Consider the following 14289-nt stretch of genomic DNA (forward strand, 5'->3'; position numbering starts at 1 on the left):
AGTCTCCGCACATTTCTGTGAGATAGGAATATAAATCAGAGAACTATACGGAGGACATTAGCGGGTAGCAGGTTTGAGGACAAGTGTCAGGGATAGGGCAGGGGTTGTCACTGTTTATAAAGCAGTCAGGGAAGGCACTGCTGAAGTGACAGTTGAGTGGGTACCAGAAGGAAACTGGGGCAAAGCTCTACCCCTTATCAGGGAACACTGTAAGTACGAAGACCCAAGGCACCATTTGTGTATATGTGTTTGCTGTGTTAGAGCAGAAAATGCTGAAGTAAACAGAGAATGAGGGAAACGTATTCAGCCATGAGAAGGAACGAAGTTCTGATTCCTGCTACAGCAGGGATGAACCTTGAACACATTATTCTAAGTGAAGGAAGCCACAGATTCTGGTTCCACTTATACAACATGTCCGGCACAGGCAAAGCCAGAGAGACAGGAAAGTAGGTTTCTGGGTGACTAGGGCTTGGGGGGTTGTGTAGAAATGGGGGTAACCAGGAGCTCCTTAGGCTTTGCCACTGCTCTGACTGGTAAATCCTACTCTCCATGAACCATAAAACAGAAGATGCTCTTGTGGTTAAAACTCAGTGAAATTAATTACTTAAAAGGAGCCAGCAGTCAAGGATAAGGCCCCCTAATCCCAGGACTGTCCCTTTTCCACAGGCAGCTTCCGACTCCCCCTGCTCTGACGGTCCTCCTATAGCGCTTTCCTCTCGCGTCTGCTGGGGTGGGCCCTGCAGATGATGAGTGACCTCCCCCAGCCCGACTGCTTTGTGCTGTCGTAACTGAGGTATCTCCGGGGGTGTTTTCTGACACCGCCATGTAAGAAATCTGGCCAGGGACCCGTTTCTCAACCCCCACAGCTCCAAGCATCAGCTCCATGATGTGGTTAAAGATATACACCTGTGCATGGCCACACAGAGGCCATTCCCTCAGCTGTAGCTCCTGATCCTCACTACAGGCAGGGCTAGCAGCTGGCTTATGGTCTGGGGAGGCCTGGAAAGATGGGCACCTAGAACCCCTCTGATTCTTCGACCTCTTGATAAAAGGTTGGGACAGAAACACTCATCATGAGGAGGCTGGGTCCACTCGGGGTGGGGGTAACCCACAGGCCACATTTGGTGGTGCTAGTGGGTAAAGAACCTGCCTGCCAATGCAGGTAAACGTTAAGAGACACAGGTTTGGTCCCTGGGTCAGGAGAATCCCTTGAAGGAGGGCAAGCCAACCCACTTCAGTATTCTTGCCTGGAGAATCCCATGGACAGCGGAGCCTGGTAGGCTACAGTCCATGGAGTCACAGTCGGACATGACTGAGGCAACTTGGCATGCATGCACACTTTCTAGAATGATTCTCAGGATTGCTGAGGAATCTTTCAAAAACCCATGTAGCATCAGAAACACCTGCCGCCAATGCCGGAAAGACCTGCGTGCTGGGACTGTCTCTGGGCTCACTGGCCAGGGCTCTGTGGGGTTGCCCCAGGTCTTAGCACAGTTGGTCAGGAATTAAGTGATGACATCACTGCACGACCAGAGTTGCAGGATCCGACAGCGATATACTCGCCAAGGCTTCATGATAATCCTTCTCAGAGGAGTCTGGCGGCTACAAGTCCATGGGTCGCAAAGAGTCAGACATGACTGAGCGACACACACACACACATACCATCCCTCCCACTCCCCCACCGTTGCCTGAGGAACTTGACAGGCGTCTCCTAAAGGTAAAGGCTGAAGCTGAGATTGCCACCTGACCCCTGCTCACATCTAAACAACGAGGAGTGGGCTGCTAGCTGCCATCAGAGGAGGTATGGAGAGATGGAGGTTGCCCAGCTGGGAGAGGGGATGAGATTTAATGTTCCATCAAGCTGGGGGCTTTGGTTGTTATCAAGGATTGGGCACTGTCATTTCTTTTGTTTTCAGTTTAAACTTTTTATTTTGTATTGGGGTATAGCCAATTAACAAACAATGCTGTGATAGTTTCAGGTGAACATACTGTTCACCTGGTGGGCCAGTGGTTAACATTGTTCACCTGAAATTATCAGGGACTCACCCATACATACTGGAGAAGGCAATGGCACCCCACTCCAGTACTCCTGCCTGGAAAATCCCATGGATGGAGGAGCCTGGTAGGCTGCAGTCCATGGGGTCGCTAAGAGTCAGACACGACTGAGCGACTTCACTTTCACTTTTCACTTTCATGCATTGGAGAAGGAAATGGCAACCCAATCCAGTGTTCTTGCCTGGAGAATCCCAGGGACGGGGGAGCCTGGTGGGCTGTCGTCTATGGAGTCGCACCGAGTCGGACACGACTGAAGTGACTTAGCAGCAGCAGCACCCACACATACACCTGTATACATTCCCCCTCAACCTCCCTTCCTATCCAGGCTACTACATAACACTAAGCAGAGTTCCATATGCTAGACAGTAGGTCCTTGTTGGTTAGTCATTTTAAGTATAGCAGTGTGTACATGTCCATCCCACACTCTCTATCTCATTTCTTAATAAAATTAACTTTGCTATTTAAAGTGACTCTGTATTACCTGGGAGATCAGAAAAGTCATGCACTGCTTGCCTTTCCATCTAGGGAAGAATATCGTTAAAAGAACAGTGGGAGATAGAAGAAATGTGTCTTTTGAGTTCCAGGTCATCGATGTTCTTGTTAGCCTGGCCAAGTCTTTGGTTTTTAAGTGAGAGAAACCCAACCAGTCACTACTGGTTCAGAGCTCCCTTTGCAGTGGGTGGGGCTACTGGAGATGCCTCTACCAAAGAAAGAGATCCAACAACAGCCTTTGGTTTTCATTATCGTCTTCAGATTATACCCAAGGTCTATGGGGTGCCTTGGGTAGCAGGAGTCTATTTCTGCCAGTTATCTAGAAGTTCGGCAGTCTCAAGGGGGCTACTGGCCTGTCTGGGTAGGTGTTTATTTGGATGTTATAAATACAGATAGTTCAGTTGGTAAAGAATCTGCCTGCAATGCAGGAGACCCCAGTTTGATTCCTGGGTCAGGAAGATCCAGTGGAGAAGGGATAGGCTACCCATTCCGGTATTCTTGGGCTTCCCTTGTGGCTCAGTTGGTAAAGAATCTGCCTGCAATGCGGGAGACCTGGGTTCAATCTCCCGGGTGTTGGGAAGATCCCCTGGAGAAGGGAAAGGCTACCCAGTCCAGTATTCTGGCCTGGAGAATTCCATGGACTGTATAGTCCATGGGGTCGCAAAGAGTTGGACATGACGGAGCGACCTTCATTATAAATACAGAGTGTGGAGTCTGACCCCGACTCCGCTCCCTCCCCACTATCAACGTGGCTGTGTATACAGCGATCCTAGTGCTTGACACATGCTGCTGCTTAATAAGACGATGCTCGGCCACGTGTGGCAGATGAGCTCCGGGAGGCCTCACACCCCAGGAGGGACAGATGCTCAGCTGGGCCAGGGGCAGGGTGGGAAACTATTTTTGGTCATCTGCTTGGATCTAGCAGGGGTTTCAGTGAATCTGGACAATAGTCAGAGACAGACAGGGATTTACCCACTTAGAAACTGGCATTCTCTCTCTCTCTACCACTTCCTTCTGAGAAAATGTTGTTTTCCACTGTTCCTTTCATGAAGGACTAACTCCCTTCTGGCTTTATAGCAAGCTTGCCCCTAGCTTCATCCTTCTCCCTCATTTCTTGTTTCCTGCTTCTCTCGACCTCAAGATTCCCCATCATCTGCAGCAGCTGCCTTGTTGATGGGAAACTGAGGCCCAGGGATGCGACTGAGCTTAGAGACCTAGATCTAGAAATGAGGGGCCTTGACCACCAGATTGGGCATCTTGCCATCAGAAGTAACAGTAGGAGGTGGGAGCAGGAACAGAATACCCAAAGGGTGATGCCAGGCCTGGAGAGTTACCCTGGTAACCAGATAGCACTTGGGTGAGTTCTTCATAGTAAAAGGTACCACCTCTAAGAGGGACCTCCAAGCAGGTCAACCCACAAGAGATTTGGATCTGCTTCTCCTAAGACTTGCATTGGGACCTCCCTGAATTGCATTGGTCCAGTGGTGAAGAATTTACCTGTCAGTACAGGGGACATAGGAAGTTCCCACACTTAGCTGCAAGGCAGCTGAGCCTGTGAACCAGGACTACTGAGCCTGTGCTCCACAACGAGAGAAGCCACCTCAATGAGGCGCCTGTGCACTGCAACTAGAACGGCCCCTGCTTGCCACAACTAGAGAAAGCCTGTATGCAGCAACAAAGGCCCAGTGCAGCCAAAAGCCAAACATTTTTAAGAGGAGAATTGCATTCCTGTCCTGTACCTTTCCAGAGAAATGACTCACCTTATAGCTCTTGAAGATTACCCACCTGGATGGGCACATGCTTTTATTTTCTGCTCACAGACATCATGTTCAAAAGGGACAGTTTGACATTAGCACGAGTATTATGGAGACACTTCCAACAAGAATACAAGTTGGTGAGGGGGAGGGTTTAACTCAGGACCAGGCTTTGAAATGGCCTCCAGAGCAACCTGTGGGAACCAAGGGACCCTGGGTTCTCAGATCCAGTGACTAAGAAAAAAATCAATCATCTTAACAAAGAGGCGTTGTTTGCTCTTCATGGTAATCCTGCCTCTTGTGTTCAGCATAAAAGAGACTGTAACAATATTTGCTATGTCAAGGGCAACAGCACTTTTCTCGTGGGGAACAGGCAACTCTTTGAGATGTAAACATATTCAAGTTGAAGGTAATTGGACTATTGCTCATGTTTTAGAGCCTCCATTTCACAGACATAAAAACAGAGGCACAGAGAAGTTAAATAAGCTGTTTATCACAACTCTGAATCCCTTGGAAGTGAGTTAATACTCCTCAAATTACTCCTTGGTTGAGATTTTGAGATTTATTTTGGGCCTTTAAATGGATGTGGAGGCCAGTGGTTTATAAAACCTCTTTTTAAATCTGTTATAAGAAGGAATTTGACTTTAACTTAGATGACACTGTCTTAACAACAAAGCTGAACAACAGAAAGTTTCTGTTACCTGTGTGTAGAGCAGCCATCCTCAAACTCTACAGCCTGTCTCCAAATCTTCCCGAGGACTCGGGAAAACCCACACTGCCACGCCCCAGCCTCTGAATTTCAGAGTCAGATGGGTACCTGGAATATGTGGTTCTCATGTGTTCCTAGGTCACGTAGCAGTGATCTGCTGGTTCAAGGGCCACACTTGAGGAACCACTGCGGTAGAAGCGACTGCACCGACCAGCGTCTCCTTCAGGACTGCAGGATTTACCACCTCTGCACAACCTCAGCTGTGCAGAGCCAATCTTGCCCAAGGTCACGACCTCACCCTGGCGGGTCACCTGGATCTCATGATTGGTTGATGTTGAGCTAAGGTGATGGGTCTGCTGGTTGCAATTTCTCAGCTTTGCCTGAGGTTGCATCACAACTCCAGTTGTCCCTCTGCTGGGTCCTGTCTGCTTCCCTTTGTTCTTTGGTGTTAATTCCAGACCATTTCCCAGTATATCTCCTGTGAGAGAATCCACCTCCGACTCTGCTTCTCAGGGGATGTGCAACACTTGGAGTAGAGCCACTTAAACATCACCTCTTTGGCGAGACCACTCCTAACCATTCCATGCCCTCCCCCTCTTCCTTACTGATTGGTTGTCTTTGTCGAATTCACTACTCTGACACTCTACGTTAAGAGACCTAATGCTTTGACCATCTTCTCCTCTAGACTCTAAGCTCTGTGAGGGCAGGGACCCATCTTTTTTATTCACTGTATCATCTTCAGGGACTTGCTCAGGACAGGCAATTGGTATTTCTGGGACCATTTTACTGAAGGATTTCATATTCAACACCTTCTACTGGAGTTCTAAGGCTCCAGCTCAGCACATTCAGGAGACTGAAATTCTTGGATGAGAGGAGAGACTGGGATTCCTGTTCCAAAGGGAGAGAACTCAGCTATGCTATTACGCATGCTCTGAGAAGAGGATGTCTTCTCAGGTGGTGCAGTGGTAAAGACTCTGCCTGCCAATACAGGAGATATAGGAGACTTGGGTTCGATCCCTGGGTTGGGAAGATACCCTGGAGGAGAAAACGGCAACCCATTCCAGTATTCTTGCCTGGAAAATTCCATGAACAGAGGAGCTTGGGGGGCTATAGTCCATGGGGTCGCAAAGAGTCAGATATGACTATGCACATACATGTATGCACTATGATGCTTTGAGAAGAGCATCTCAATCTTCCTAGAATACAACTGCTTTTTTCCTTTCCTGGGGAGTTATTTTAAGATGGCAGATGTTGGTGACTCTCTGCCCCCACTTCCTCCCTGCAACCCAGCATCCCTCCAGCAGGCCCACTCCTCAGCTTTGAGGCGGGCTCCTCTTGGTGACCTGTGCCCAGGACCTGTCACCCACAGGCACTGAACGCTTCCTGGTCCACTCAGTGCTGAGTGAGATCTGAAGGAGGCAACAAAGGAGCCCTTTGATCAGACACTGAAAAAGCAAAGGCTGCAAAATGCTTGGAATGCTGAACATACTCCGTGGAGCTCTTCCTCTCCGGGGAGTCCAGGGTGCAGTCTCCCAGGGGAGTACAGATAACGGGATGAGGGAGGCACCCGCCCAGGGCCTGCCAAGGCAGAGAGCTCAGCAGCCCAAGGATGAGTCAAGTGCATCCAAACAGAAGCTGAAAAATAAGTCGGCAAAGCACTTAAAGGCGTGCTTATCTCGTTGAATAATTCAGCAGGCTGGCTGACTGTGAGCTGGGAGCTGGTTCACAGTTAATGGAATATTTCCTGTAAATATGATTTTCTCTTCCTGTCTCATCGTTTCACCCAGTTCAAAAATCTTTACTAATCTGGGGCGGTGACAAGCAATGCATCAGTTCTCTGAGCTAATGCTCCCAATTCTGAAATGCTCGGAGGAACCATAGGAAGCTGCACTGGCTGCTCTGGGGGGGAAGGGGCAGACCATTTACTCTGGTTCCTTCTCCTAATGTCTCAGAGGGGAGCCCTCTGCGCTCCTAATTGTGCATCTAAGTGAACATAAGAGCGTCCCTAATTGCACATCAAATAAATAAGTAAACGTTGTCTGCTGAATACGTAACAAGGACCAGCACTGTCATCCTCCCCCGACGGAGAGATTTCATTAAATATGGGCTGGTGAGGGAGCTGCAGCAATCAGTGATGATTTACAGATATTGAATATTGCTTCTAAGGTTTCTTTAGAGCCACGTGTTTCACACGGTTCTTTTTTTAATGCATATAGCGTCTGATAAAGCCTGAACGGATCTTTATTCTGACTCTTCCTGGCGCCCCATTCAGAAAGCATTTTCTGTTGTAAATGATAATGTTTTCTGATGATTCAATGGCTGGGCTCTCCACAGGATTGGGGAGTGCAGACTACAGCCAGAGGACACAGCACACAGCTCAGCTTGGTGCTGGTGGGAACCGAGTCTCGAGTGTGGGAGAAGTGAATCACCTGAAACCTTTGGTCCCGGTGCTCCCAAGAAGAGGCAGATTGTCCCAGAGATCAGAGCTTTCGGAATTTTTCAGGCTCTGATCTAAGGAGTGCAAGGTCCTCCTCTAAAAGAGGGAGCCCTTTGTGATCGACTTTACCCAGCTTTATTTATCTCTGCCCCATGTGATCCTGGTTCCACGGGAGTTAATAAACAATGTATTTTCTGTATAGATCATTTAATTTGCATTCAAATGTTCTCAGAGAAGTAGAAACACTCTTGCTTGTACCAACACAGTTGCCTGAAACTGACATGCCAGCTGATTCGTGGCATGTCCCCACTGATGGTCACTTTATGTAGTGGCATTTACTCGTTTGATGCTTGTGTGTCTTTCCTTGGCCATAAATATAACCCAAGATGAAGCTTGATATTTTACTTCGAGTGTCCAAGCGCACTTGAACTGACAAGTTCAACTGATAATGTTTCATGATTCCCTGAAGTCAACCGGACAGTTGTTTAGTCACTAAGTCATGTCTGACTCTGAGACCCCATGGACTGTAGCCCTCCAGGCTTCTCTGTCCATGGGATTCTCCAGGCAAGAATACTGCAGTGGGTTGCCATGCCCTCCTCCAGGGGATCTGCCCAATCCAGGGATCAAACCTGTGTCTCCTGCATTGGCAGGTGGATTCTTCACCACTAAGCCACCAGGGAATCTCAACAGGATGGGTACCTGGTGGAATAAAGGATCTCTCACCTGTGAAGAGCTCCATTTCTACACACGTAGACATGTGCTCAAAGGGAATGTGGTACCCAGGAGAAAGTAGGGGAAAATAATCTATGTAGCTGCAAGATTTTTTCTTTTTTTCACTGATGTAACACTCTCTGTACTTCTGTGACCACTGCTAAACCCAGACAGTTAGACATGAAAATACTGTCACTCCCGTTCTCTGAAACCTCACTCGCAACAGTGCCTAAAATGATCACCCCATAATCACGGTAATGAAGAGAGGCAGGTTTGGCAGTGTATGAACAAGCGTGCAGGAGAGGGGAGGCAAGCTGAGTGAGAGGGAAAACATCAGTGGGTGAAAGAGAGAAACAGCAGGATTCAGTGAGAGTCCATGGTGGGGCGATATTTAATGACATAAACAATTCTACAACCTATCCTCAGACACTGTTTGGGATTCCATCTGTTCATTTTAAAAGAACTCATCTTGGGACTTCCCTGGTGGTCCAGTGGCTAAGACTCTGAGCTCCCAATTTAGGAGGCCTGGATTTGATCCCTGGTTGGGGAACTAGATCCCTTCCACATGCCACAAATAAGACCCCATGAAGCCAAAAAAAAAAAAAAAAAAAGTCATCTATGTAAGCAAGGGCCACTATTCTAGTATAGACAGGAGCTTGGGTATTTTGTTCTTAGTCCTATGTATGGGCTTTTTAGGCCTTTGGGCGGCAATTCTTGCACCGCGCATCATTCTGAAATAGTTCTGAGCTTCTGAACATACTCAAGAGCCAAAACACCCTCTTGGGACGTCCACACATGCCTTGCTGTTCCTGACATGTGTGCCCTGAGGGCAAAGAAGCTATTTTTTTTTCCCCTAACATCAGCAGCTTGCATTTTGGGCTGTGCTTCTGCAAGGCCAGGTGCCCATCTGTTTAGAAGATCCAGGTAATAGATAGGGGCAAGTGATTGGACAGGGCCTAGAATGCTCTCCCTGCTCCACCTACGAGGGATCTCGTGCTTTACTCCATCTCCCCAAAGCCCCCCAAGGCTTCAGAGTGAGGATTAAGCAATTTAGGGAAGACTGCAACCAGAGTGGGAAACTAGTACCCCCAACCCCCAGAGAAGCTGGAACAGCTGTGGTGCTGCCCACTTTGGGACAGTCATTAGCTACCTGCTTCTTTTCAGGGCCCCTACGGAGGCACCTGAGTGCATTCTCACAGGAGACTGCTGAGGGCCTGTTTCTGGCTGTGTGCATGATCTGCTGATGCTACTGCAGCCGAGGACGCCGAGAGATGCCTCCAGCTCCTCTGAAGGCAAAGGTGCGGCTCACCCTGGTCCTGCCCCTACTTGAAAGCTGGCTCCCATTGTCTCGGTGCCATGGAGCCTAGCTGCTCTAACTGGGTCAGAGTGTTAGGGAGACTCCTGCCTGGGCTGGAGGGGCAGTTGTTGCTACAAAAGGGCCTTCAGGTGCCCAGAACCGGGTGCCACTCCCCATTTACTGAGCACTGCGGGGGGCCCGGGTGGCGAGCTCTGCCTGGCCCCCTTTGCCAGGGTGTGATTGCTGCCTGCAGGGCCATCCCTCATTCAGAGCCGGCCCAAACTTGAGCCCTGTGCCCAGCTCCCCAAGTGCAGAGGCCCTGCCGGGCACACCTGCCATGCCTGGCTGATCCTCCTTGAGTCTGAATTCAGAAAGGACCCACCGCTGGCCGCAGGAGTGATCCTCAACTCTGGCCACCATGTCAGAATTGACTGTGAGGCTTTCTAGACATCCAGCGGCTGGGTCAGTAATGAGAGGCGGAGGGATCAGGGGAGACTGGGGCCTCTGTCCATTCTGACAGTTTCATGTGAGTTTCCAATCTTTCGCTGAAGACGGATTTGGGGCACTCCTATGTAAATGTGCACTGGTGGTCACTACCACGTGCCTGCGTCTCCTTAGATTCACAGGTCTGGAGCCTGGGAGTGTGCTCTGTGCATTCAGAGACTCTCAGGTGCCTTACGTGGAAGAAAGATGGCCTTTTTATGATGGTGGTGGTGCTGGCTATGAGCAAAAGGGACAAGCGCCCTGCCTCGTGTTCCCTGAAGCTGGGACCTCTTCACTACAGCTCAGGCTAAGTCTTTAGGGCCCACGGCATGTCTCAGCAGAGGTGGATACCCCTTGAGCTAATGAAATTTCTGCTCTTCTCCTCATGGGCTTTTCAGAGTTCTTAATTTTGTATTCCAATTGCACATTTATTTCCTAAAGAGGGCTCCCCAAGTTATAGTAGGATCAGGGTGTCCCGGTCCCCAGCCTGCCCTTCAGCCTCACAGGGAATGTCACGATGGGAAACTGAAATGCACTTACAGCTACTGTAATTTTTTCAGTGTTCTGAGTACCTCTCCCGCTCCTCTCTCTGTTCAGTTCTGATTTGGAAATTGATACTGTCGAGCTCCAACTGAAAACTCACTGCCTATCTGCCAAGGCTACCCGAACGCCCCATCAGCCTAAGACGTGGCATGTCCTAAACTGCTCTTCTCTCCCCTTCTCTAACATCCCAGGATCTGGTCAATCAAGAAGCCTGGGAGTTGTTCCAGGTTCTCCTCCTTCTCTGACTGCCATCCTCTCACCCCCTGCCATTGATCAGTCACATCACCTTCTAAACATCTCTCTTCCAATTCCCCTTCTCCACCCCCAGCACTGACAGCCACCCGCAAGCCCCCACCAGTTCAGACCTACACTAGTGTAATGATGTCCCAGTCTGCAACTATTATCCTGTATCACTCCACTCATCCTCCACCAGCTGTCAGAATGATGCTCCTCTGGCTACGGAAGTCTGAAATGGCTGCTCGTCTGCTTCTGCCTCAAAGAGAATATCTCCCTAGCAAATCCTCAGGATTCTGGATGCTGGAGCCCCGTCAGCCTCCTCTCCTGCTACGTTCCAGCCCCAGTGGTGCCGCGTGCTTCTCCATCACCCCATGCTCCTCTCCTTCAAGGTGCTTTCATGCACACCTGTGTGTCTCCTCACCCCACTGGTCCATCTTCAATACCTCTGTCACCATCGTAAGATACAGCTCCTTCTCCGTAAGCCCAGCCAATTCATTATCAACCCTCACGCAGACCTGTCTTATCTGTAAGATGCAATCATTACACCTCTCTTTCTAATAGCCTGGCAGGACCTGAGGACCTGATGTGTGTCTTATCTCAGAACCCTGCAGTCTGCTTGGTGCATAGAGGGTATGAAATACACATTTCTGAAGGAACGAAGAAATGAATGAATAGTGACTCTGATGGCCTGGTTGTCCCTCCGTTAGTGATAGACTTGAGAATCCCTAATGCTTCCTTAGAGGATACAGAAGCAGGCAACATTTTCAGTAACAACTCAGTTTGAATACAGTCAATCTCCTGAATACATGTATTCCCCTGCTAACATTTTTAATCCACTGACCTGCATAAATTCAACCAATGAGAGTAAATTCTCTTATTCCAAGGGTGATTATTCACACATTTTGCTTTCCACTTTTCATTATTTTGAAGTCTCTTTTGGAGTCATACAGGAATAGTTACAATTTATTGAACCCCTGTGCTGCATTTTGTATGTTTCACAAATATCAAGGCTACCTCACTACATCTAAAACCTTTATTAGCACCTCAATTAGAGAAACAAGGCAAGCTTAAACATATTAATAAATCGAACTGAACACATACCAATACTAGTTAGCACATTTTTCAAAAACATTCAGTGGGAAAGAAGAGTTCAACCATGGGATTTTAATGAATTCCACTGTAGACCCCAATCGTCCAAGCTGGCCTTGGTCTCCACCAGTGGGGCAATTGAGAGATGCATACGTTGTTACTAGGACTGGTTAAAGGATCTAGGAGTCTCTGTGGCTCTTGCAAGCAGAAAAAATAGCCAAGCAGGTTGGAGAGAGGGGACAGTCAATGTACAAATGAACTTATTTACAAAACAAAGGCAGACTCACAGACTTAAGAGAAGGAACTTAAGGTTGCCACTGGGGAAAGAGTCGGGGGAAGGGATAGTTAAGAGTCTGGGATAGACATGTGTACACTGCTGTATTTAAAATGGATAACCAACAAGTTCCTACTGTATAGCACATAGAACTCGGCTCAATGTTATGTGGCAGCCTGGATGGGAGGGGAGTTTGGGGGAGAATGGATACATGTACATGTATGGCTGAGTCACTCTGCCATTCACCTGAAACTTTCACAATGTTGTTAAACAGCTAGGCTCCAATATAAACTAAAAAGTTTAAAAAAATAAAAAGAAGAAAGGAGTAAAGGGAAAACTCAAGAAAAAAAGCACAGAAATTTATAAAGGTTATAAGAGAAAGAGGTAGAAAATAAACAAAAAGTTAAGAGTGTTTGAAGTACAGACCCAGTGACTGAGAAAGACAAAGAAGAAAAAATAAGAATGCAGAGTCCAAATCATGTCTTGCAGCAGGAAACTGGAGGGGTTTTGAAAATAGTCACAAAACAATCATCCCTAGAACAGCCAGGTTCCTCCTGAATTGTCCCCAAGGAAGAATTCCTCCATCACAGGCTCAGGATCTTTTCATAGAACTTAACTGACTTACTGATCAATTGAGTGAAAATCTTCCTCAATACAGAACCATTTTTTCTCTATCAGTTTAATGAGAAGCTGGCTAAGGGCAGACGTCCACTGGATAGACTACAATAAGCTCGGATGTGTAGCGTGGATTTCAATCCTGCTCATGGATAAAGCAGCTTGGAAAGCATTTTGCAGTGACATAATGAAATCATATGGCTTTTTCCCTCCAAAAGCAAGTGCGGTTTTGATAGACTTTTAATCTGTATTTCAGGGTCTGATTCGCATACTGTCTCCCTGTTTTTTTCTCTGCCTGGAGGAGCTGAATGACAGCTCTCGCCTCAGAGACATTTTTTCCATTATAATTTTTCAATTTGTTCTGGTCTGAAAAATGTGTAGAAATGAAAACAGAAAATCCAAGTCCTGTGTCCCCTTCAAACACTCTGTTTTGGCTTTACCGGGACTCTATATACTCTGTTAAGCTTCCCTTTCTTTTTTGGCAAGGGATCTTATTTCTTCCAGATTTCTGATCGCTTCTAATATGCCAGAAAATATTTACTGGATTGGCAGGCAAGCCTCTCATGCTTCTTTATTTTTCACCTCTTTTTGACCTACAATCTCTTCTTTTAGGTTCCCCCCTTTCTAAAAAAAAAAAAAAAAAGAAAACCTTTGGGAAAAGTCAGATTAGCCTCAGGATTCAAGAGAGACACTCCTTCACATTCCCATTAGCACAGTATCCCAGAGGATGAGGGCCAGAATGGTCTGTCAGAGGCCCGTTGTCCTTCTGCTCTGGGTAAGCTGACCTAGTCTTCTTGTTCTATATGTGCTAAGTCGCTTCAGCATGTCTGACTCTTTGTGACCCCATGGACTGCAGCCCGCCAGGCTCCTCTGTCCATGGAATTCTCCAGGCAAGAATACTGGAGTGGGTTGTCATGCCCTCCTCCACGGGATCTTCCCAACCCAGGGATCAAGCTCGCATCTCCTGTATTTCCTGCATTGGCAGGCAGATTCTTTACCACTAGTGCCACCTGGAAATCCCCTAGTCTTCTTACCTTAAATAATTTTACAACTTCTATTTCCTTAGTGACAGGAAGGAAAAGTATTTTCCCAGAGAAGGCAGAACGGATGAGTTTGGAGTAGTTGGTATACACCGCACTTATCAGGAGACTGGGGAGCCCAGAGGCCCTGAGGCTGCATGGCTACCATTTTTGTCACTTCTCAGCCTGTTCCTCCCTCCACCGGAGCACCACTAGCCCACCAAGGAGAGCATGCTTACCTTCCTGGGCTTGACTTTATCATGGTAGTCATACTGGAAGATGCCTTTGTAGCTCAGGCCCAGCCACCACGGTATCCCCTGCTTGTCCTAGGACATCAAAAGAAGCACGGGTAAGCATGGGACCAGAGGAGAGAAACATGAGCCAAGAGATCTGCTTCATCTGAAGACAAAGAGAAAAGCAAATTCCTTGAAAGGGATGGACCCCATCTCTCTACAATTTACCCTGACAGGTGTGCCCTGTCATCAAAGGATGCTCAGTGATGTGACTTGGAAAGTGCCCTGGGTTGGGGACCCAGCTCCACTCCTAACCAGCAGCACAGCTGTGGTTCTCTCCC

At 48.0% G+C, this 14289-nt stretch overlaps 1 protein-coding gene and 1 long non-coding RNA gene across 5 annotated transcripts in view; one reads left to right on the top strand and one right to left on the bottom strand.

Moving 5' to 3' along the window:
• The window catches only part of FRMD4A (FERM domain containing 4A), a 323302-nt gene that overhangs the window by 85634 nt on the left and 223379 nt on the right, over positions 1-14289 (bottom strand). For all 3 annotated transcript variants that reach the window (XM_055543859.1, XM_055543862.1, XM_055543861.1), the window contains exon 11: positions 13955-14041. In XM_055543859.1, coding sequence (XP_055399834.1) covers positions 13955-14041 — 87 coding nt within the window. The remainder of the gene's footprint in view (positions 1-13954; positions 14042-14289) is intronic.
• On the top strand, positions 1627-10912 carry LOC129625454 (uncharacterized). Of its 2 annotated transcripts, none has more exons than XR_008701448.1 (4): positions 1627-1801; positions 5149-5295; positions 9323-9456; positions 10810-10912. It is a non-coding gene; the product is annotated as an uncharacterized LOC129625454 (long non-coding RNA). The 2 variants fall into 2 exon arrangements; XR_008701449.1 differs by lacking the exon at positions 1627-1801 and adding an exon at positions 3737-3904.

The sequence above is a fragment of the Bubalus kerabau genome, chromosome 13 (genome assembly GCF_029407905.1).
Source record: "Bubalus kerabau isolate K-KA32 ecotype Philippines breed swamp buffalo chromosome 13, PCC_UOA_SB_1v2, whole genome shotgun sequence".
Lineage (NCBI taxonomy): Eukaryota > Metazoa > Chordata > Mammalia > Artiodactyla > Bovidae > Bubalus > Bubalus kerabau.